Here is a 25804-nt window from a genome sequence, read left to right as displayed (position 1 = left end):
ATAACTCTGATGAACCATGTCCAGGCTGCTTATTGCCTACCTGTTCTGCAGGATGAAAAACAAATGTATTACTAACAAGCTTCCACTGATGGAGTTCCAGAAAGGTCAAACTTCATGTTCCTGTTGTTAGGGCATATATGGGAAGAGGGGTAGGCATTCCTTCATGAAGGCAAATTTGGTTTTTATTACTGTTTTGAGGTCTGTCCTCTGTTTCTCTTAGAATGTCTGTCTGATCACAAATGATCAGGTCATCTTCCATCTTATACTGAAATCGTAAATTATAACCTGAGAGAGCAAACACTGAGAGGTTTTGAATCTTCTTCCCTTCTTACAAGTAGGGCCAGTTTGGCTATAATTTCACAAGCAGACAATTACCAGCTTACTGTCATTCAGAAGAGCTGATCCCTTCATCCCTGAGTTGTGCCTTGCGTGCATGCTGTGTTTCTGTTTTCTGCACATTCAGCCAATTCCTTTAAAATTCCATCTAATCCCAATTCTGTTAGCCCGTGTAAAGTTTCAGCCTGGTTCTGACTTTACAGTTACAGTATGACATAATGAAGAAAAGGTAGTCAGTGTCTCGAAGAGCAATGTAGCAACACATTTCCGGATGACACTAAGCTAGGGGGAGAGGTAGATACGCTTGAGGGCAGAGAGAGGGTCCAGAGTGACTTAGACAAATTGGAGGATTGAGCCACAAAAAATCTGATGAGGTTCAACAAGGACAAGTGTAGAGTCCTGCACTTGGGACGGAAGAATCCCAAGCATAGTTACAAGCTGGGGACCAACCAGTTAAGTAGTAGTTCTGCAGAAAAGGACCTGGGGGTTACAGTGGATGAGAAGCTGGATATGAGTCAACAGTGTGCCCTTGTAGCCAAGAAGGCCAATGGCATATTAGGTTGCATTAAGAGGAGCATTGCCAGCAGAACCAGAGATGTCATTATTCCCTTTTATTCGGCTTTGGTGAGGCCACATCTGGAGTATTGTGTCCAATTCTGGGCCCCCCACTACAAAAAGGATGTGGATGCATTGGAGAGGGACCAGAAGAGGGCAACCAAAATAATTAGGGGGCTAGAGCATATGACTTATGAGGAGAGGCTGAGGGAGTTGGATCTGTTTAGTCTGCAGAAGCGAAGAGTGAGGGGGGATTTGATAGCAGCCTTCAACTTCCTGAAAGGAGGTTCCAAAGAGGATGGAGAGAGGCTGTTCTCAGTAGTGACAGATGACAGAACAAGGAGCAGTGGTCTGAAGTTGTTGTGGGAGAGGTCCAGGTTGGATATTAGGAAAAACTATTTCACTAGGAGGGTAGTGAAACACTGGAATGGGTTACCTAGGGAAGTAGTGGAGTCTCCATCCCTTGAGGTGTTTAAGTGTCGGCTTGACAAAGCCCTGGCCTGATTGATTTAGTTGGGATTGGTCCTGCCTAGAGCAGGGGACTGGACTTGATTACCTTCTGAGGTCTCTTCCAGCTCTATGGTTCTATGATTCTAACACCTATTCTGAGACTGAAATAGAACATTCTTCTTCAAGTGTTGTCCCTGTGTGTACTCCACTTGAGGTGTTGGAGCCTCCTTGTGCCGGTGATCTGAGATTTTGGATATCCGTGCTTGGCTGCTTCATGTATGCACAGGATCTGTTTCAGTACTGTTGGCACCCACAATATAGCGCATGTGTAAGGCAGTGCTTCAGTTCCATCTCTGCTGTCCTAGGCAGCAGAAAGAGGCTCTAAGTAGTACTGACTCCTGCTTAGAACAAACAAAAAGTTGTTACTCTCCTCACTTTCATTCCTAATTTCCAAGTTCTTAAAACTAATAATAATAATAATAATCCCCCCCCAAAATCCCTTGGAGTAGAGCTTCATTCCTACAATAGGCACCATGCTGAGGTCTCTCTGCTTCAAAAAATGCAACTTATGTCCATTGGCATGGGGAAGCACACATTCCCCAGAAATGCCTACATTGCAACAATATTAAGGCCAGGGTGAAACAGGACATAGAACTCCAACTGAAGGGGATTCTTCTGGAGAAATTCTTACAGCCCTCTGAAGAGCCTTCTCCTATAGGGTCTCTCAAAGCCACCAGGAAAGACAAGGCTCAAGTTTCCAGTAACTCCCAAGAAGTGAGCATCATCTCCTCCTACCTTGGACTCTCAAAAGAGGAAAGCTCCTATGGTGAGATCACTGCCCTCAGAGCTAAGCTCCTCGAGAGTCACTATCACTGAGACATCAGGCACATTCAGCACTGCCACAGTATGGACATCCGTGGACTCCAAATTGGAGCAGAGTGCTTCCATGGTGACACTGACATGGTCGGAGATGCTGCCTCCACTGGCACCAATGCAGACTGTGGCACCAACAGGCAGATTCCATGCAGCAATGACCTGGGCTTCTAAATTGGCATACAAACATGCGCTCAGCAACAGCTGGCACTGAAACAATTCCTTCACCACAAGGATGTTGAGGTTGCATCAGAATCACAATTACCTAGCCGAAGGTCTGACCAGGCTTCTTTATCTCCTACTCTCTCTTCCATATACAGCAAAGTGGAACTAAGCAGGCACAATAGCTGACTCTCCTCCTAACACACCTCTACGACAAAAAGGAGACGTTGGGAGCCTACAAATCCTAAGGCCACTCATGAGAACCTGGTGTAACCATGGTATGGGCAGCTATGGCCTTGCCCACCATTAATATATTCCATGCACTGGCCACCTTAGGACCTTACAGCTAACTATAGACACCACGATGTTGCCCCATCTACTCCAATGCACAGGGCTCGACAATCTTTGTAATCTACTTGCCTGTGGCGAGTAGATTACAACTCGGAAGAGCCGGGTTCCGGTAATCTGAGCATGTGCAGAACGATCTGTGCATGCACAGAACGCTGGACAGCCCGGCTGGCGAGCGGAGCTAGCCGCGGCTCGGCGAGCCCTGCCAATGCATCATGTGTTTTCCCATTGGATTCATATGATGCAGTGTTGGACATCTTGGACAACAAAATTGCTGGATGATGAGGATCACACTTCTACTGACAATGAGAGCAACATTCCCAATTAATAATTCCTCCTCCTCCTCAACAGACAGAGCAGTCATACTCCTCATACCTACACCTGCTGATGACCTCAAACAGTTCCAAAAACCATTCAGTAGAGTGGCTTCTACCCAAGACACAACACTATTGGAAATGCAAGAGAAACAATGTAAGTTACTGGAAATCCTGCAACTACCAAAATCACCTACCCTATTGACAGAGATCGTGGAATCCATGGAAACCATTTACCAAACACCTGCCTCCACTATCCCCACCAACAAACATGCAGACAGAAAATACTTTGTCCTGGCCAAAGGCATGGATTTCTTATTTTACTATCTATAACTGAATTTGCTTGTTGTTGTTGCCATCCACCATCAAGTGAAACAAACCACAGGTTAGATCCACACTGAAGGTCAAGGAACATAAATATCTAAATCTCTTTGGAAGGAAAATACATTCATCCGCCACCCTCCAGTTCTATGTCACTAATTATTTGACACTCCTGACCAACTACAAACTATCCCTGTCATGCCAAACTACAGGAGCTCCTTCATGACTTGCCAGAACACAAACACCCTCAATTGCAATCTGTCATTAAAGAGGGCCGAAGATAGCCCAAACATCCCTACATGCGACTATGGATGTCACTAATGCAGGGACCTGAACTACCACCCTGGCTGTTGTGTTGCTCAGGGCCTCCTAATTACAAGCCTCAAAATCCGTAAGGAGCTTCAGCTAAAGGTCAAAAGACCTTCAGTTCAACAGGTGCAGTTATTCTCCTCCAAAACTTTATCTAGTCCCCCATATCATGAAGGACTCTCATGCCATGATCTGTACCTTCAGCATCTACACCTCACCCAAAAAGAGAGAGCATTATACATCATGCCAGAGGCCTTGTGACGCTTCCTTCTGCTGCCAAAATCAATCGCAATTTGGTCATAAATCAAAACAGTGCTCCTAGAGATGCTGGGCGCACCACACACCCAATATGGGGCTATGCAGACCTCCACATCCAAGCCCCAGTTTTGTTGATTTGGTTGAGGGTCTGAATGAGCTCTCCTCAGAACCAGCAGTAACAAAGTTTCCTGCTTCTCTGTTTGTCTATCATTTATACCCATTCTATCAGGTTTGGGCTGGTATAGCATCAGATCAGTGGGTACTGGAGATTGTACTATCAGGGTTTGCTATCCCCTATCTATACCAAGGTCGCGGTGTCGACTCACTGCCACAGCATCTCCTTCTGGTCACACTAAGAATGAGCTCTGATCATTTAGTGTGCTGCCTTCTGGCCAGTGTATCTCTTGTTGTCACTTCTCTTTCTCTACTAGCTGTCACTCCCTGAACAACGGTGTACTCTTCAGGACAATGCCCTTTTTCCAGATCAACACATAGAAATAGACTCTGGAAGCCACACAAATTCTAGTGTTCTTAGGACTCTACACAGGCCAAGGCAATATTGCAATATTGCCTCAACACTGATTCACAAGTCTGATGTCATTCATAGCCATGGTTTCTCTCAGCCCCAATGCCACTGTGAAGCCTCCAAATTTTAGGCTACGTGGCCACCGTGGTCTGCATAATAAAATATGCAAGGCTATACATGTGCGCTGTCTCGGATCACCACAGTGTATACCTCTGCCCACCACAAAGGTACTTATCTCCTATGCTTGTGGAAACAACTCCAAAACTTACTGGTGGGCATCACTTTTTGACAAGACCTCTCTGTTGTTTATCACCATAGATACATCCATCATAGACTGTTGTGTTCACCAAGACTGCCACACCCTTCAGAGCAAGTGCTCCCTACCTGAATTATATCTACATAGCAATCTTCTGGAACTCTGGCAGTATGCAATGTTTGCTATCACTTTTTACCCCTAATACAAAACAAGACCATGTACATTCTCACCAACAACATATGTATGTTTTACATCGATTGGCAAGAAGGAGCCTGATCTCTCTCACTGTGCACTGAAACACACTAATTCCATAAATAGAGTATCTGCAACATGACCCTAACTACATCCTACCTACCAGGCTGCCAAAATACCATGGTGGACCACCTCAGTCACCATTTCTCATCAAGAATGGAAGATAAACTCCACTGTCCTTAGGGTAAATAGTCTGCAGATGTGCTTACTTGGAGATCATCCTCTTTGGAACACTGAAGAACCATAAATGCCCATGCTTCTGCTCCATTGTGGGTTTTGAACCATGCTAACTGGCGGTCAGCTCCCTCATCATGTGGAACATATTGCTCTTGTATGCCTTCCCACCCATACCACTAATCCCACACTTCATAAACAAGAACATAAATATTCTCGTTGTCCAGACATGGCCCAGACAGACCTTCCTCATCTTGCAGTATGTGAGCCTCACCTACTGCCCCTATGACTAGGTCTACTTTTGTAGCATCAAGACCGCATGTTGTACCTGAACCTCAAGGCTGTCTGACTCAAAGTTTTTGTGTCCTCCATGTTTCCAACATGGAGATGAAACTTCCTTAGAGTAAAACACCTATTACTAAATAGCTGTTGTCCAACAACCAGGAATATGAACCTGCACAAGTGGAAAAGAGTCTCTTTATGTTGCCAACAAAAACAACTGTCTCCTACCAGGGCACCCCTACCTACGATGCTACATTACACTTTTGTCCTTAAAGGATTAGGAGTAGCCATGCGTTTATTTATAGACCTCCTTGTGGCCATCAGAACCTTTCATGAGGAGGGGTGCTGCGGGGAGCCAGCTTAAAAGCTGGTTCCTTCCAGCTTCGTGGGAGGGGGCAGGAGCGCAGCGATGACATTCCACCTTTGAAATGTACAAGAGTCCTTGCTAAACTCTACATTTCAAAGCAGAAGCTCCTCATGGAGCTGGGGGCCAGCAGGCTCTTGCTACATTTCAAAGTGGAGGCGCCCTTATAGACTAATCAAATAGTTGATGGAAATTCCATCGACTATTTGATTAGTTGATTAATCTAATTTTAACATCCCTAGTAACAGGTCAGAAAATTGCATTGCTCGTGGGTGTGGATTTTGGGTGTGTAATGTACTCATACTAATATATGTTTATAGTATAGACCTGGTCTAGACTTTCCTCTGTAGTATGTGTGGAAGGGAAAAGTAAGCCACTAACTTGTGTTTTATTACAAAAGCTTTGGGCTCCCAGTGATTGTTCTCACAATGAGTTCTGATAAGAATTTCTAGTTCTCTGAGGTGGTTGAGGCCCATCACTTTTACTTTCAACATTTGATGATCTCAGCTGTTTTAAAGGAGGTGGTGTAGCTGTAGTGCAGCAGATTGCAAGTTCCTGGCACAGGGAACTGGGCTCAGCCTTGCAGGGAGGAGCCACCACTGAAGATTGACTGCAGGGCAGGCTTGCTCCAAAGCCCTTACCTTTCCCCATGCCACAAAAGTGGGACCTGAACCTCTTTTCTGGATAAAATAAAATAATGTGAATTTCCTGAAAAAATATAAAACAAACAAAACCAAACCCCTGGAGCTCTGTGCATGTACCTAGGAAGTCTAGATTCAGGACAGATGCTTGAATGATACTGCCAGCTGGATATATCGGCATTATCTCATTGTCATTCTGCATGAAATCGAAGACTGGCAGAGTAGAAAGACAAGCCACTCGTTTGTTTTCAGTTTCTTTAATTTTTGATGAGGTGGTTAGTTGCCAGTTGGGGAATGTTGATGTCACCCTTGTCTAGTCTACAGGTAGGCAATAAGTTGCATGCAGGCTGGATGCAGTTCACCAGGCTGTCAGTGCTTTATATACATCTGCGAGTATAGCTGCTTGCACCTCCTATTGGCCATGGATTGCTGTTCCCATATAATGGGAGCTACAGGAAGCAGTGACCCGGTCTGTGCTACTTCCTGCAGCTCCCATTGGCAGGGAATGGCAATCTGCCTCCAACAGAGCTGCAAGTGACTGTATTTGCAGATGTACGTGTAAATAAAGCACTGGCAGCCCACCGTGGGCTAACTGGTGAATTGCCTCTGGCTTATTGCCCAAGCTGGCCTATGCCCTTTCTAGAAAATGCTATGCATTAAATATGGTTTCAAAGTGTGTCTTTCAGTTGTACAGTGTCCCTGTTTAACAGTAATTTATGCCTTCATGATCCCCTCTCAATTCTGTTGTTGTACCTTAATTATGGTTTACAGCAGGGCTTCTCCACAGCTTGTTCAGAATGCAGCAATTTTTTTCACAGGTTGGGGCAATTCTGCATATCTTCTTTTTCTGTTTATGTTGACTGCCTAAAAGGTGGTACCTTGGATTTAAGCGAAAACTGTTTTAGTTTTTGGGCTGGTGTGTTGATCAGACTTAAATGTACTTCCTCTACAAATTTGACTCGATGATTATCTATAATTCTGCTTCATTCACCTTGGAGTGACTCGTCATTATGGCTTAGTGTGGCTGAGAGTTGTGCATTTGCTCTTTTGGGCCCATCTGACCCCTCAAACTTGGTTTAATTTTAATTATGGCATTTTTTTTATAATGATGCGTAGTGCTTTATTATTAAATGACTTTTGCAGTAATTTATAATAAAGGGGAAAGGACCTTTTTAGGAAAAATATTTATGCTTACAGAAAGATACACAAGTATTTTAAAGTATTTGCATTTTTCAGGCTGTCATTATGTTGAGTTGGGGAGGGGGAAGTAATTATTTTAGGCAGTGTGTGGAGCCTTTGTGATTAGAAACATATTTTCAAGTCTCCAGTACTCAAAAACTATAATATTTTAAAAATATTTCTTCTGAAAAATAGGCTTATCCATGCACAATTGCAGCTTCATTTTGCTATGAGCATGAGTCTTCAAAGGAAAACTGCTACCACTTTGCTCGGCCTATTAGTCTGAAAGTTCACAGGGAAATAAGCACTTGTCACTATGAATAAATTGTTGTGTCTAAAACCAGTAATTACTGTGGGCACTTCTGAGCCGTATGTAGGATGTGGCCTTCTTGCTACCACTAAGGGTGTAAAAACTGCCCAGAATAGTTAACCGGTTAAACTATCTGTTTAACTGGTTAACCACCAGCTCTGGTTGGCACGGGGGCTGCTCTAGCCTCATGGACTAGGGGTTGCTCCAACCCCGGTGTGGGTTGGGTCCTTCAGTTAGCCTGTAAGGATACTGGTAAGCAGTGCTTTTTTTTTTTTGTATTAAAAAATTTGTGCCGGTACTCCAGGGGAAAAGTTGTTGAGCTCTGACTGGAGGTGCCGGTACTTCGTACCGGGCAGTACTATCACAAAAAAAGCACTGCTGGTAAGGCACATGCTTACCAGTTAACCTTTAACATCCCTATCTACTAAGTGATGTATCTTGTGTCACTGAGAATGCCCAATGGAGTGTGTTGTTACCCAGGTTCCAGGCTATGGTTTAATAGACAACAGAATATATTTAAATTTTAGATCATTATTCAGCCTATTAATATTTAATGAATCTTTTCTAGATTTTGTTATTTTAACGAGAAGAAAAATTTGAATTTGAGGTGTTAAAACCATAAGTAAAGGGCTTTGAAAGATTGTCTTTTGGATGCCTTTTTTATAGTTTGTCCACAAATGACATCTTTTACAAAATATCTGCCTCCAGCACATGGCTCAGAAAAGCCAATTATAATTAAAATCTTGAATAAACTATTACATGGATTTTTGATTTTTTTTTAATTACAATTAACATTTCTTTGCCTAGTTCTAGAGGCAGCCATCTTTCTGAAAAACTCATTTATAACACTGACAGTCGGATTGTGTGTACATTTGGAGAAGAAAGAACGATGTTCTGGTTCTAGAAGTAAAAAGTTTCCAGCATATCAATGGATTGCCTTCTGTAACTGAAATGCTGAAAATGCACGTCTAGTCTGAAAAGTGACTCTTTAAATACGACAATATGGTGTTCAGTGTTTGTATCTGTTTTTCCATATCGATTCTATTCAGTTTACAAGTAAAAAGATATTTTTCTGACTGGCACACCTGAAAACTCAACATGGGCCTTCTTTCATTTCTTCTTTCCTTCACAAATCTCATAGATAACTAGGGGGCTGTGCTCCCTGCTTGCTGCACTCACCACCTCCCCTCTTTCTGGGGGTAGGGTCTTGGCAGAAGGGGAAAGGGGACTTATACGGTGGTCGGGCTCAGATGGGGAAGGGATGCGGGGCAGCCTAGGGGGTGATCTTGGATGGCAGAGGGGACATGGGATGACTTGGGGGAGGGGGGCGAGGTCGGAATTGGATGGTGAAGGGGACTTCGAGTGGCCCCCGTGGGCTGGTGGTAGGCAGTCAGGCTCTGATGGTAGAGGGGACCCAGCCCCAAGCAGCTCCTCCCTGGCAGTGCTGGCCACAGCATACTGCAGAGCGTGGAGGCAGGTGGCGGCATGAGGATGCAGATGACATGATGACATCACTATCATTCCTCAGGAAAATTATTTTATATGCACAGGGGGAGAGAGAGAAAAGTTTGGTAGTTCAGATTAGGCTCTTGGTGATGCCTTAAATGGGATTTTATATCACTAGTTGAAGTGATTAACCAGTTAAATGTAGTGGTTAACCGATTAAAAGGGGGCCCCGCTGGAGCAGTGACCACTGTGGCCAAGGTGGAGCTCCCCCCATTCTGCAGGTAGGAGGGGATGCTCCAGCCTGGGGTGAGAGTCAGTTGCTGCCAACCCCACATGGGGGGTCCAGACCATGGGCAGCAGACCATGGGTGGGGCTGGCTTCCTGGTATCAGTTAACCGTAATCCAGTCCACATCATGCATTAAGAGTAATCCTTGCTGTGTAACTGGTTGTGTGTTCACATCCCTACCTCCAACAGGAGTGCATAGTTTGATTAATAGAAAGTAATAGAATCTACTTCATTTCCTCCTAGCTATGAGGGCCTGCAAAGCTACTAGGTGTTAAAACAGAACTAAAATCTCCAGCTATGATTTCATATATACACAGAGAGCAGTTCTGCTGAGTGGTAAATACATTTTGGTTACTTTTTAGAGCTGTACTGCTCTGAGTGTTCTGGGCTAGTGACAAATTTTTTGAATTTTAGAAGTCATTGATAAGTTTATGCACACTCACTGTAATTTTGTATCAGTTTGGCAGGGGAAATGAGGGAGTGTGGAAGGCATAAATTCTCTGAAGACTTGACTGATGGTGGGTGAATGTTTTGTCGGTCTGTAGCTTTTTGGAAAATAAGCTTGTATTTTGGTCTCACTGTTGTTCATTTTAGATGCAGGTATCAAGCTCATTTTAGATGCAGGTATCAAGTTCTGCCAGGATAAGGATTTATCAACTGATGAGTTACTAATTTAATTAACCTGAAAATGGAGCATTAATTGAACATGTTAAGAGATGCATCACTTTGACCTTGGAGACCCAGATTCATATTTGGAACATGTCTGAACCAATTATTGTTTGCTAACATCACAATACTACCAGTTAATGTAAAGGAGGCCCCCAACTTGCAACGCGATTGGTTCCGGGGGAAGCGTTGCAAGTCGGTGGTGTTGTAATTCGAACCCTCACTTGCTATAGGCGCCATGTGCCATTGTAAATGTGGGCCGAGGACATAAGTCGGAGAGTTTTGGGCCCTTCCACACTTACAAGCATTTTTGTAAGTGCAGGGGGTCTGAACTCAGGTGATTGCAAGTTGTGTTACAGTTTCCATAGTTTCTGTCAGAAAGCACTGACAAAAGCAAGATGTGTAATGTCAAGTTGCTGATGTTTGACAGCCCTTTAAAAGTGTGTATTGTTAATAAAGATTAGTACTGTGTACATCAAATTATTTGAGTATTGGCTTAGTGTTCACCAGTTTCAGAAGCAATGGACTTGCAATTAGGACACAGTCGGTTTCTTGCTTTTCCATACTGCTGACTTATCCTATGACCTTGAACAGGTCATTTATTCTATGCTTGGGTTTACTCAGCTACAGAATTAAGTTTTTAATACTTAATTACCTCACAGGGGTGTTGCACTGTTTGTAAAGTTTTTTTTGGCATCCTGTGATGAAAGAAACTATGTAAGTGTTAAGGTAGTTATGTTTTATTAGAGCAAAAGACAGGAGGAGTCAGAAGAATACTGGGTTCTAATTCAGACTGAAAAATTGACTCACTATGTAACCTTGGGCAGGTCATTTAGTCATATAGCAAACCTCTCTTTACAGTATATTTCTCCTGGGAAAGATCAGATCAGATGTAGCATGTGGTAATAAATGATTTAGTTTTTACTCAGATGGAAAACTGCAAAAAATCCTAAGATTTTTTTCAATAAACGATATGCATTCTTGTGCATCTAAGATGAGCATTCTTGCAGAAATTAAATAGCCTCCACGTGCAGCGCCCCACCCCCCAACCATCCTCACAGATCCCATTGGCCAGAAACTGGCCAATACAACCTGTAGGGGAGGTATTTGATGAGGGCATGGGCAGTACACAAAGACCTGCTGCCCTCCTCCCTCCAAGGGATGCACAGAGATATGCTTACTCCAGTAGCTGGCAACTTTGAGCAATGCTTAGGGGTGTGGCAAGCAGAGGACATCTATTAAATCATTTTTCAGGAAATTCTAAAAACGTGCGCTGTATTGAAATATTTATATGCATAGTTTGGGTCTACTCTGAATTTTGTGTTTAATGAAACTTGAAAAGAGAGAAAATTTTGTACATATACCCCAACATTATTATAAAAACAACTTGAGTGCAAAACATGAATAGTTAGAAGCTTTAATGCCGGGGTGGGCAATAATTTTCACAGGAGATCTTTTCCAAGAATTTGGTAAGTGGTTATGGGCTGCACTTTTCTCCTATATTAATGGAGGGAGTCTGTGGTCTGTGACAGATCTGGGTGCACTAGGGACCTCTGGGCTTGGAATTGGGGTACAGGAGGGGGTGAAGAGTCTGGGAGGTAGTGTGGGTGTGAGTTCTAACTTGGGGCAGAGGGTTAGGGTTGCAGGGTCTAGGAGGAGATTTGGATGCAGATGGTGGTGCCAGGTGCAGGCTCTGGCCAGCAGGTATTTATCCTGGCTGCCCAGTGAGAAATTTTTTTTGGTATTGTAAAGGTCTTAGGAATCTTTTGGCTACTTATGTGGTTAGCTTCTAAAATGACAGTACTTTAAAAACTTAATGACATTTAATTTCTCCTGAAAATGGTAGTAATTGTGACTTGTTAAGGCATTAATAATCTAAAATAGACAATAATCAACTGTCCTCTTTATGCACAATGAGTAGCCCTATGGCACCTTAGAGACTGAAGGTGCATCTACATAGCATCCTAAACTCAAAATAAGATATGCAATTTGCACCATGCAAATTGGCATATCTTGAATTTATTTAGAAATAACTTATTTTGAAATTTGGTGCATATACACAGCGCCAGATTTTGATATAACACACTATTTTGAGCCATCCGTTATCCCTTGTGCAATAAGGTTTACCGTGATGGCTAAATAGCAGTCCAATTATTTCAAAAAATGTTTCAAAATAACAGGCGGCTTGTGTAGATGCGGGGTAGCTATTTTGGGATACCGGAGGTATCCAAAATAGCCATGCAGTGTAGATGTACCCTAACAAATATATAGGATCTTGAGCTTTTGTGGGTAAAACTCGCTTCATGAGATGAGTTGGTGTGGAAATAACAGAATCCAAGGTAGAGATAACAGCATAATAGTTACCACTCAATTGCTAGTTCCTAGCAACTTGACCCTCCCTTGTTATCTGTGGTGATTAGGGATGTAAATATCATGTAAAGAATTTTAAATGATTAGAAATATTTTGTTTAAATGGTTAATTGATTAAAGGGAGAGGGGCTGAGATTGTGTTCTGCCAGCTGCTCTGGGTAGCTGGAGCTGGGGTTAACGATTAAGGCATCTTAACCAGAAAGACTAATGCTTACTGGTTAGCTGGCTAACACTTTACATCTCTAGAAGTGGTGTACCTGTCCATGTGGGTGTTCTTCCAACCCCAACTCCCTCATTTCTTCCTGGACCCAAAGATTCTGAGCTTTTTTTTTTAATGACTTCTTGTTTCAGGCTACTCTAGTGTTTTGTCATGTTGTCTCATTGCAGAATGCTAATAGGTCATGATCAGAGCTAGATACCTTCCACTCAGTACCAGTAAATTACAAAGCATTATATCAATATCCTGAGGTATCTCGTACCACAAAATGCCTTACTGTTTCTATTTCAGCAAGAGTTTCCTCCTGAAGCTATTCAGTGATCATTACACACTTCTTCCCTTATGTGACCAATCTCATCCTCATCCTCTTTTTCGGACACAGCTGTCTTTCAAAGTTGCCTACCATTTTATAGGTAAATTGTAGCCTGTTTCACCCTCCTAGTGGAACCTTATAAATCCTGAGGCTTTTTTCCAAATCTAAATATTCTCTGAAACAAAATACAAGACTAGGTAGCACTTTAAAGACTAACAAGATGGTTTATTAGATGATGAGCTTTCGTGGGCCAGACCCACTTACTCAGATTTTACATCTCCAGATCTGAGGAAGTGGGTATGGCCCACGAAAGCTCATCATCTAATAAACCATCTTGTTAGTCTTTAAAGTGCTACATAGTCCTGTATTTTGTTTCAGCTATACCAGACTAACACAGCTACATTTCTATAAATATTCTCTGGGCAGCAGAAAATGCTACTGGTAGGATAACTTAGAAATTACAGAACGGCTTGGCTAAATCTTTCACAGTCTTTCAAAAAGCTACAAAATTGATCCGTATGGGAAAAATTATGTAAGATTGCTTAAAAGTCAATTAGAATTAACAGCCATTTATCTTTCCTAAATTAGTGGAGAGAAGCCCAGTGAGTTTGGTACACTGGATCATATTTTTGGTATAATGCATTATTTATGCCACTGTCTGCCCAGTAATATTGCTTATGCCCAGTGCTAAGTTATGTCATGATTGTGCACATTCTTGGTGCTTTCAGTTTGGCAAAAAAGAATTTGTCGAATCAGAGCATGTTTTACAGTTGACTGATTAAACAGAAAAGAGATACAGTGAGGGCAAGGGCATTGAAAAACACCTCTAATTTAATGGCCTAGGTTTTCTGCAATATGATATATTCATTTGCCATGCAATTTTTTTTCATTGCTTGAAATGGGGATACTAGCTTTCTTTTTTCTGCTCTTTGTTGATTTCTTCTAAATGAAGAAAATAGTCTCTCTTCCTCTGGAATAGATGTTACTGCAGTCTAAAACTGATTTACTGCTTCATCAGCTTATATCTGAGATCATTGTCCAGTGACATCTGCTAATTTGTTAGTTTAGATCTCTTTCTATCTTCAGCAGAAATGTAGTTGTGGTATAGATTGACTCTAGCAGTAATTTTTGGTCTTCTAGCATGGGGTCCATTTTAAGATGTGCATGCATGCAAGATAGGTTTATTTTTAATAACAGTGTTTTTCTGGGCCATGCATACATTTTATGCTTCCTTGTGTTGCTGTTCAAAGGTATAGGGGATAGGGATGTGAATAGGTAATCGGTTAGCCAGGTGATGCTTACTGGCTACTAGGAGCAGCTCCCCACCCACAGTCTGCCGCAGGCAGTGGAGGCCAGGAACTGGCGGAAGCCCCAGGCCCAGGACTTGGAGCCTGCCAGTGGTGACATCTCTGGGGCCAGGAGCCCGCTTAATAGGTTAACTGGATAAACATTAGGTTAATCTGACATTTAAACCAGTTAACTGATTAATCAGAATTTTACATCCCTAGTACCGATGAACCTACTTGGTGTCCAGTCTGCTAGATTTTAGCTTTGGTTAAACTACTTCAAATCTTATGAGACTTCTCACGACTACCTTCATTCTTTGATTTTAATCGCTGCTGTCTGTTCCAGTACTTGTTGAACCAAAAATTTCCATTATACAATTTTCCCTGTAGGAGAATTGAAAAATGGTCAACTGAAAACTTCTTTAGGTTTTAAGCCTTGCTGAAAAGGAGGCGTAGTAGATACCTATTCTGTTGGGTGAGTTCCACATTCCATTTACCCACTGGCTACGGTCCTTTTTCCAATAATGGACTAAGATCACATCCAACTGGTGGGTTCTAGAGATTGTTTGGGTTATCCCATACCTTTTACATCCATTCCCCCTCCCTACCCCTCTCCCTTTCCCACTTCAGAGACTCCTCTCACCAGAACTTGCTACAACTAGAAATTCAATATCTGCTACAAATTGGGACTATAGGCCGAAGGGTACGGTTCTATCAAAGAAGAGGGTTCTATTCAAAATACTTCCTCACACAGAAGACAGAGGGCTGGAAACCCATAATAGATTTCAGAAAACTCAACAAATACATAACAAATCAAAGGCTAGAAATAGTCAAGTTGGCAACCATTATATCGGAGTTATTCAGTGGAGATTGATTCTTAGCCCTCGATCTCCAAGACACTTTCACATAACCAGCACACAGACATTTCCTATGCTTTATGGTAGGAACCAACCATTACCAATACAAGGTTTTTCTACGTGGATTACCAGCAGCACTAAGAGTCTTCTCCAAAACCCTGGCAGTAGCAGCAGCATACCTTCACCACGCAGGAGTGATAATATTTTCTTTCTTAGACGACTGCCTTATCAGAGGCACATCCTATCACGATACCCAGGATATGGTCAACACATCCATCGCTCTACTACTTAGTCTTGGATTCCATATCAATTATCAAAAATCCACTTTGCAGCCCACGCAGACTCTCAAATTTACAGGAGCTCAACTAGGTTCCATCACAGCCAGAGCAGCACTGCCAAAATACAGGTTCGAATCACCACCCTCATAAACCTAGTACAGGCTTCACCAGTTACAACAGTGCACAGCTGTCTCCACATACTTGGCCACATGGTGGTGAGGTGCCTTCAAGCATGACTGGCTACAGCTTATGCACAATGCTCTCTTCAGGGACTCCCTACACAAAACAGTCCGCATACCATACCATGTTCTATCTTCACTACACTGGTGGACACAGCCACACAACATGCTAGAAGGCATCCCATTTCCACAACCTTCTCTGATGATTATTATAACTACAGACTCCTCCCTTATGGATAGGGGAGCATGCCTGGACTCCTACACTGTTCAGGACGAAGAAACCAGAATCTACAGCAACCTCCTAGAATTAAGAGCAGTACGCCATGCATGCCTTCATTTTCTCCCACAAATCAAGAACAAGGTTATCCACGTCCTAACAGACAATATATACTTTCTTTTTACTAATGTATTAAAAAAAAGAAGTGGGGGAGGGATAGCTCAGTGATTTGAGCATTGGCCTGCTAAATCCTTGAGGGGGCCATTTAGGGATCTGGGGCAAATCTGTCAGGGATGGTACTTGGCTCTGCTATGAGGGCAGCAGGCTGGACTTGATGACCTCTTAAGGTCCCTTCCAACTCTGTGAGATGGGTATATCTCCATATATTAAGTGCCTATGGCCAGCTTATGTGGCAGTGGAATGTCCCACCTCTAACTGGTCTGCGTCCATTATCAGTGGCATACATATCGTCTTGTTCTTGTACAGTCTTCCAGGTCCTATTGCCATTTTTCATCAACAGTAAACTTGGCTTGGGTGCCTTTGTATCTTAAGTGATCAAAGGGTTGTTGGGTTGTTTGCTCAAGGTATGCTGTGCTAGCTGTCTGTGCAGAGATGGTATGGCACACGGGGGGACATGTAGCTGAACATCTATCAACATCTATTGACAATTTCTTGACAAAGGATGCTTCACAGTCACTTCAATTGGTAGTGACTAAAGACTACACCAACAATGACTGTGTGTTAAGTGCCTGGGGCAAGTTCTCGAGTGTGTAGATCTCTGTTTAGCCAAACTTCAACTTGGCTAATTATATAATGCTTAGTCTCAGAGAGGTAGTCATGTATTAGTCTTTATCTGAAAACAAAAGTCTCATGGCACCTTACCGATTTCTGCAAAGAAGAGGAGTCCCATGCCACTGGATTCCTTATTTTTTACATAATGCCTAGTGATTTTTAAATAAGCTAATCACTTCTCAAAAAGTAACTTACCAGAGTTTGGCTACATTTCTCTGTGTTTCGAGTCATCAGATTCTAAAAATTGCTTGAAAATGTCATCAAAAGAATGTTAAGCTTACAAATCAAGAACCTTACTGCATGCAGAAGCTAACAGAATGCCAGAATTATTATTGCCTGTGTAACTTTAATTTGATGTTCATGTGCATATGCATTCTAGGAGACTTTGATACAGTTTAATTCCATAATAATCTATTTTTTCTGCAGAGAGCTCTGCCTTCGTTGTTTAGTTAATCCCAGTCCACTCTTCATCCAGGGTCCTTGACCCAGTTTCTCTGGCTTAGTCCTGCTCTTGATTCAAATGCAGAGGGGATGAACATAGTGCGAAGAGATTCTCTCAATTTGTTCTCAATCACGTTACAGTGGCCCTAGCTGTCAGGAGGAGCTATTGCAAGGAAAGTCCCACTCAATCCTGTAAATCTGATTTCTGGAGCATCATCCAAGCTAGAAAATTTTTAAGAAAATATAGCTGTGAAACTTTAACAAGCCATTGCTAAGTATGTGCAGGCAGATTTTTAAGAGCTTGTAACTGGGCCAAACTTGGGCAGTTTTTCACAAGAATGACAAAAAGCACATCCCTGATCCCAGGGTGACCATTGCCAGATTTATATTTCCTGATCCCACATGATGGAGGTACTGCATCTTCTTAATTAAATAGTTGTAATTTGTTTTAACATGGGTAAAACAATATTTTCCCCAACCTCTTTTTCAGAAATGGCTTGATCTTTTTTTTTTCCAGACTTGAGGGGATAACTCCCACCCAAAGCCCCCAAATTAGCTTAAGCCAGACACTCAGCACAGAAAATTTCAGTCTGAACAGCTTGTCAAACTTAATTTTAGTCAGTGGGATGCATCAGGCAACCTTAACTAATAATTGGTGCTACAAGCACTTCCTGTAACAGATGACTAACTACATTATGGTTATGGAACAAGATAAAAATGTATTTATTCAACTGATAAAATTGTAATAAATTCTGGTTTTAGCAGTTTAATGTAATTAAAATAATGTAGCATAGACATAGTATTTTGGAATCCTGTATATGCACAGTTTTACCATGTATATTCATCTGAATAAATATGCAGAGCTCTTGGTTTCTTTGAGTAAGATATGTTTTGGTTTTCCTAGCTAGTGAGTGGAATGTTGTATTTTACAAAGCAAATAAAAATAAACAGATTTAGATTAATTATAGTAAAACCGGTACAATACACCTTTAGTATGCCACCATCTTGAGAGAACGCCAAAATATTCCCAACATATTGAGTACTGAGTAATTCCACATATGTGTAAGGCTATTGTATTAACCAGCATACTGTTGTTTGGCTCTTCAGTAGCTTAAGAAAACAACCTATGTATTCGATGCACTGATATATTTTCTGTAAAATGTTAGATGTTTACATATTTCCAGGCTCACTTCCTTTTATCATAAGCCTTTACAACTCTTAAATATATTTTGTATTGGATAAGAATTATAAGACACCTCTTAGTTTCTAAGAAGCAGGGACCTTTTTTGTTTCCCTACCTAGCACAGTAGAGCAGTAATGCCCTTAGTGGCATCCAGATTTTTATCATTATTTATATCACTATAACAGTCATGTCTGAAGGAATGTCTATGATAATTTCAAACCAGAGGTGGTACTACCTAATAACTTGTAATAGCTTTTATAGACCAACTTTTGGTGGATTTTCTGTTCTATAAATATTTTTCTGTAGCATCTCTTTTGCTGCTTAGCAGGCATTTGGTTTAATAAAACTGTTTGCTAATGAACTTTGCTAAATTGAATATCTTACTTTTGAATAGAATATGCATAATAATTGGCCTGAGTGCCATGTGATGACGACCACGAGTAGCAGATCTCATTCCAAAATTCCTGTGCTCAGCAGTAGGATTGTTTTATATGAAGATTATTGTTGAACCACATTGGGCATTTAAGACATACATAGAAATAGCAAGAGATAATATTTAGCACTTATGCACTTGTTGATCCATAGATGTCAGAGTGCTTCACAAAAGTTTTGAACATTATCACCACTTTACAGATAGGAAATCTGAGTCACAGCAAGTTTGTAACTTCCTAAAATCACAAGTGAGTCAAGGGCAGAGCTGAGAATAGAACTTAGTGCTTGCCTCAGTCTAACGCACTGCTCTCTCTTTCTCCTTTTAATTACTGACATACTTGCTCGTTCTACTTCTGCATTTCATGTTAAAATGCTGGTTGGATCTTGAATCAGAAGTCTGGAAGGGTAGTATATAAGGTAGGAAAAGTTTCACTTTCTTCGTGCATTCTGAGGCACCTAACCAGTTAGAAATCCCCTGAAATTCTCAGTAAGGAAGAGGCCCGTGAAACTGTGTTTCTGTTAAGCTTCCAGATAAGAGCTTTTGTACTGATATGTGAAACACTTAGGATTGTAAATGTCTGAAACATTTCTAGTTTTATAACCCTTTAGTATAAAACCATGCTGGCAAATGTTTGTGTGCACTCCATTTGCAAGCTAATAAATCTTTTAACTGACATCTGGCATTTTTCCCAAATAGCTTGCTTTCATTTCAAGCCCCATGTTGTGTGGCAAAGTAGGATTCCCAACGTACTTCTGTATGCACAATGAAGTAAGTAAAATATTTCTTTTGGATACTGTAGTGGAGAGAAGTTTCATAAGTGTAAAAGGAAAATAAGCTGCAAAAGATTTTCAGAGGACAGAACATGAACATTATCTTCATAAACATTAATTTAGAAAACTTGAAGAGCTCAGAAAAGCACAAATTCTCCTAAGTCATATCTGCATTGCAAAAATTACTTATTGATTGGTTAGGGGTATCAGTAATGGGTGCAGCTGAACTAGTTTTCCTCCTTTCATAATGGATAACTTTCATTGGATAAAAGGCTATCCAGTGAAGATTCTATCTATTCATAGACTGGATTCCGGAATCTACCGTGATAATCTTTTAGATGTAGGGCAGTTATCACCTCCCATATAAGTGTTAATTTCTGTATTCCTGGAGGTTTCGCACCTTTTGTTCTCTCTCTCTCTCTCTCTCTGCTTTTGCTTGATCAGTGGAGAGAAGGAATAGACAAGTTGCCACTGTTTTGGGTAGAAGTGTAAGGTAGAATCCCTGGCTCTCAGGCTAAGTCTGCACTCTCTCCCCCAGCACATTCAGCCAAATTTCTTCCTCCTGGCTCAGTCCACTGCCGGATGCCCCCTGACATCCCAAGGTATCCATGGGGGGAGGGGTCTTTGTAGTGGAAGTGGGATCACCTCCAAGTTTATCATCCCGCTCTTTGTAACACCTGCAAGTTGTGGGGAAAGCACCAGAAAAGCATTTTGTTTCCTGAGCCTTGTGGTAGGTGTTTCACAGCTCTTTCACTTTGACCCTACATTGCAACATGTCCTGGTCATTGCTCCTTTTCCTCATACACCTAGAGATCTGCCCGTAGGGATTGTAATTCCTACAGCTAAAGCACAGCTGTTTCTGGACTGGCTCCTTTCCCGAAATGCTGATGAGGTCTAGCACCACAACGTGACTCAATGCTGGGGATCTCCTAATGCAGGGCTTCTCAACACACAGCCCACTGGTTGTATGCGGCCTATGGCCCATTTGTTTGAGGCCCGCAGTGCAGTTTGGATTTACACGGGGCTCAACATGCGGCCTGCAGGTAGGATCCTTTGAACATAGCCTGCACTGGGAACACACTTCACAACGGTGAGGAATCTCCTGGATGAGGTGAGCATTGAAAGACGCAAGCGGATGGGCTGGCTGGAACAGATGGGTACAGGGTGTTGGTGTTTCATAATTTTCATTTCTCTCTTGTGCTTAAATTTAATTCTTTGAGTTGAGTTCTAAAATGCAACTCCCAGTGATCAATGATAGGGAACCATGGCCAGTAGAAGCTGTGGGCTCAGTGTCTGTAGATGGGGGCAGCACATGGTGCCATGGAGCCATTGCTGTACATGCCAGCTGCTTTAAGGAATGGTGCAGGGCCAGGGCAGGAGTAAGCCTGCCCTAACTCCACTGCTCCACCACCCAGAAGCTGTCTCAGTTAAATAGTTCCCAGCCAGATGCTGCATCCTGAACCCTTGTTGCAGCCCTGAACCTCATCCTTCACCCAACATTTTGCCCCAGACGTAAGTTCCCCTGCACTCAAACTCCTTCCCAGAGCTTGCACCCTGAAACCCCTCCTGCATCCCAAGTCCCCACTCTGGGCTAAGCCTGGAGCCCCTCACACGCCTAACCCCTTGGCCCTAGACCAGAGCCTGCACCCCAACCACCTACCCCAGCCTGGCGAAAGTAAGTGAGGATGGGGGAGGAAGAGGAATGGAGGGAACAGGGTGAGGCCTTGGAGACGGGGTGGAGCAGGGGTGGGGCCTCGAAGGGATGAAGGAAGTGGGAAAAGGGTATTTGGGTTTGAGGTAGATCAAAGTTACTTAAATGGAAAAAGTGATCTTGTGGTTAAAAAGGTTGGAGACCACTGATTATGGTGGGAGAGAAAAAGGGGGATCTTTTGCCAGGTAGACCCTCTCCTATTATTGTGGAATTCTGTTCATAGTAAGGTGTGTGAGAGGTGGAAGGGAGTGGGTGATAGATTTTTTTTTTTTTTTTTTTTTTGAGTGAAGAGTCAGTTTGTGGTTTAAAACCAGAGATTGTAGTCCTATTTCTCTAAAGGCACCCAGTGCTCACAGACAAGCTTGTTACAACCCTGTGAGGAGGCAGATTCTGTTCCTCAGTTTCAGATTTTAGTGTGGTAAATGAATTATTCATTCTTCACTCTAAATATTATTTGCAGATTTCGTAGCCACAGAAGTTCTTTGAGAGAAAATTATTCCTAAGTGTTAGAGAATGGAGCTTTACCAGCACCAAGATCTTTGCTTAAAAATCAAATCAAATTGTTTAGCTGATAGATTTATTTGAAACATTTGAAGTCCTGCATAGGTATATAGTAGTGCTAGCATTTTTTCAATAAATTGAACTGATCAAAGTTTTAGTTACATATACTTTGCAACTGGATACTTCGGTGAATAGACTTTCTAAAATTATCACCTTTTTCAAATTAACTCATCAATGCTTTTCTGTCATTAATGCATCTGCATGTTGACAGCTTCTCCCAGCTCCCCATTTACTGTTTAGGAGAAATAATGAATTCTGTGTGGGTTTTGCAAACTGAAAAGTAGAGAGAGAAAAGGAAACAGACAGTGCTCATATTTTAGATTCCAGAACTTTGATCATGTCTCTTTAACTGTACCTTGACTATTTTAATCTCTTGTGAATAACTTCTATAGGAACTTTAACTCTATCAATATAATTAAATACAAATAGAAACAAATGTCTTGTTTCCTATGTACAGGCAGTCCCCGGGTTACGTACAAGATAGGGACTGTAGGTTTGTTCTTAAGTTGAATCTGTATCTGATCAGTTTCAACAGCGGCTGAATCTGGACACCAGTTCCGACTTACATACAGATTCAACTTAAGAACCCCAGGCGTCCCCAAGTCAGCTGCTGCTAAAACTGATCAGCAGCTGATTCCAGGAAGCCCGGGGCAGAGCAACTCTTCCTCTGGCTTCCTGTAGTCAGCCGCTGGTCAGTTTCAGCAGCGGCTGACTTGGGGACGCCTGGGGCAGAGCAGCTTGGGTGCTGCTGGGTTGGTCCAGTAGCGCGGCCGCTCCTTGGCGCTACTGGACCAACCTAGCAGCACCCCAGCTGCTCTGCCCCAGGCGTCCTGATTCAGCCGCTGCTGAAACTGATCAGCAGCGGCTGAATCAGGACTCCTGGGGCAGAGCAGCTGGGCTGCTGCCGGGTTGGTCCAGTAGCGCCAAGGAGTGGTGCTGCGGGACCAACCAGCAGCGCCCCACCTGCTCTACCACAGGCCTCGGGCTTTGCTCCACGTCTCCCTGGTCTGCTGGAGGGGGGGGGGGGGCACTAGCTGCATCCCTCCCCCCCAGCAGACCAGGGAGACGCGGAGCAAAGCCGCGGAGGACCCAGGCTGGACCCGCGGCGCTTCCAGATCAGCTGAAAGTGCCGCGGGTCCGGCCCTGGGTCCTCCGCCGCTTTGCTCCCCGTCTCCCTGGTCTGCTGGCTCCCCCAGCAGGCCAGGGAGATGGGGAGCAGCTTTTCTCGCCCCGGAGGAGGCGGGCGGCGGGACCAGGTGTCCCGCCGCTCCAGTCCTCCGGGGCGAAAAAATCCCCGTTCGTAACTGCGGATCCGACATAAGTCGGATCCGCGTAACTCGGGGACTGCCTGTACTTTTTCTTTGTATCTTTGATTGAAATAGAAACATTACAATCCACATTTTAAAACTATGGTTTGTCCCCTCTTCCTTCCCAAATACCTGATGTTTTCGGCGCACATCAGACATTATTCTTCTAAGGACAGTGACTAAACAAACAACTACCACTTTTATATCTGTTCTTTGTTAGGCCTGATGACTAACTGTTGAGTAGCTCAAGGAACTTCCTTTCTTGAGGCTCCGTGACCTCAGGAGCATAAGTCAAAATAAGAATGGTACACAAACCATTCTTATTTTGAGTGGCTAATTTCGGTTTAGTTTAAATCTATTCCTCAACAATTTAAACTAAAATAAGTCTGGTTTAAATTGAAATAAGAATGTCCAAACTCCCATTTGTACAAGTTGAACTAAATTTGTTTAAAATCACACTTGAGTTAAATTTGGTGGACCTGTGCATATAAGCAAGTAGTGAATTTTTTTTTTAAATATTTTATTGCTTGCTTGCACAGTATTCTCAGCCTGGGAGACAAAAGAGGAATAAGTATCAGACAAATCAAAGCACTTATCACAGGACAGTCAGACCATTCCTCACCCTTCTAATATTCCTATCTTTCATGAGTACATTTTAAGGCACTGAAGCTGCTTTTTTCATACACTAACCTCATCTCCCTGCCAAGGTACTTCAGACCTGACCTGTAGAGAGCCTACTTCTTGAAGTGAGAACAAAGTCCATTCTCTGTGGCCCATTCATTCATTGTCTTTTTTTCTGCTGACTGAGACAAGGAGGCAGTTGTAAAAGTTGTTTTTTTGTGATATGGACACCAACATTCATTTTGTTTTGGCAAATGACCATTGGATGGTGGTAGTGTCCTTTTACATTACCGACCCAGGCCAAATTCAAACTAGGGATGCTAAAATAAGTTTATTATTATAAATGTGTAACATGTTTACAGCAGGGAGGGCGCTGCTGCATGTAACCATGAGGGCTAACCAATGAGCCCAGACTCATTGATTAACCATGTACACGGGTACACATTCCACATCCTTAATTCAAACCAATAACATAGGCCTTGTCTACGCTATTATGGGCCATCAGCTTAAGTTACACAACGTCAGCTATGTGAATAACTTTAGATGGTCTTACCGCAGCGTCTTCACCTCGTTAAGTTGACTGCTGAATGCTCTCCCATCAGTTCCATTTACTCTTCTCATTTTGGTGGAGTACCAGAGTCTAAGGCAGAGCGCTCAGAGGTTAATTTATTGCATCTATACTATACTAGATGCAGTAAATCAACCTCTGCTGAATCGAACCCTACCCATCAATCTAGCCCATAGTGAAAACATGATCATAAAAGCACTATGCTACATTTAAAAGATGCTTCTACAATGTCAGGAATGATTTTGTCAGTGTTTTGAAACTAGTCTGTGGGTCATGCTGTGGTAACTCAGATCTGCTCATGATCTTACATTGCGTTATCAATGCTTGTGAGACGATAACCACTTCTTTCATCTGAATAGTGTGGCTTTATAGGAAGAGGAGGGGAAACAGGAAACCTGGGGAATTTTAATAATGGCCACTAATTACTTCTGATTTTTTCCTTTGATATATAAAGAAAATCTGTGTTTAATTTCTTCTGTTAGTTTTATCTCCTTTGATAACCTGCAAGTGAAATTAAAACCACACAAAACCAACTGTGTAGCTCTGAGATTGAACCTTTCAGTCACTGGTCATCAGGTATCTTGTACGAGTTGTATTTTCTGCCCAATTTTTAAAAATTATAAACTTTTTTGAGGACAGAGACCACATCTTTTTCTAGAGTAGATTCCCAAGAATATAGATGGTGCTCAACAAAGAATAAATAATACCCTGTTCTTTGACAGTCGGTGAATAATCTTGTCTATGAGAAGTCTACCTTTAAAGAGAAACCTCTGTTAGTAGTTTAAATACACCATAGTCTGATTATTTTGTACAGCAACTTAAAATTCTTGATGTTTTACTATGATAAAAGCGTATCAGTTCCAAATATACTTTTTGGAGAAAACAGACTCCTTACAGTGACGTTGCTTTGGTTTTCAGCCAAGAAAACAGGCTACACTGGCTGCTTGACTAAGAACATTTGCTTTGGAAAACACTGATGATAATTTTAAACACTATTAAAATATCCAGTAAAAGTAGTACAAATATAGTTTTATTTATATTGGTAGAGAATATTATTTAAATGGAGTGTGTCCATTTTACTCCCCCTGGCACTGGGATTGTATTATATAAATTCATACTCTGCTTCTAATTACTGGCTTTGTTGTGTCAGCTGTATTGAGCTAGTACCATGGTATGATTTTGACCTTAAGTTACTTTAGGTGGCTCACTGTACATTCAAAGCAGGAATAGTGCAATTGAACCACAGATTTACTCATTGCTTTTTCAGACTCCAGTTACTCATGTATCTGGATGACGTGTTCCCTCTAATATGCTGTTTCTAACTGACAAAAAGTTATTTGAATGCTTAATTTTTATGTATTTATTTGTTTGTTTATGGGGGGGCTTGGACA

At 42.2% G+C, this 25804-nt stretch overlaps 1 protein-coding gene across 12 annotated transcripts in view; it reads left to right on the top strand.

The window, feature by feature from the left end:
• The window catches only part of TNRC6B (trinucleotide repeat containing adaptor 6B), a 259188-nt gene that overhangs the window by 117497 nt on the left and 115887 nt on the right, over positions 1-25804 (top strand). Inside the window, exon 1 of one of the 12 annotated variants that reach the window (XM_075912762.1) lies at positions 20730-20756. The exons of the other annotated variants lie outside the window; for them this stretch is intronic. Coding sequence (XP_075768877.1) covers positions 20752-20756 — 5 coding nt within the window. The 5' untranslated portion in view covers positions 20730-20751. Of the gene's footprint in view, positions 1-20729; positions 20757-25804 lie in introns of those variants that run through there. 12 annotated transcript variants of the gene reach the window in all.

This window comes from Pelodiscus sinensis, chromosome 1 (assembly GCF_049634645.1).
Source record: "Pelodiscus sinensis isolate JC-2024 chromosome 1, ASM4963464v1, whole genome shotgun sequence".
Lineage (NCBI taxonomy): Eukaryota > Metazoa > Chordata > Testudines > Trionychidae > Pelodiscus > Pelodiscus sinensis.
Note: the sequence above shows the minus strand (reverse complement) of the source record. Positions and strands in the feature narration are given on the sequence as shown.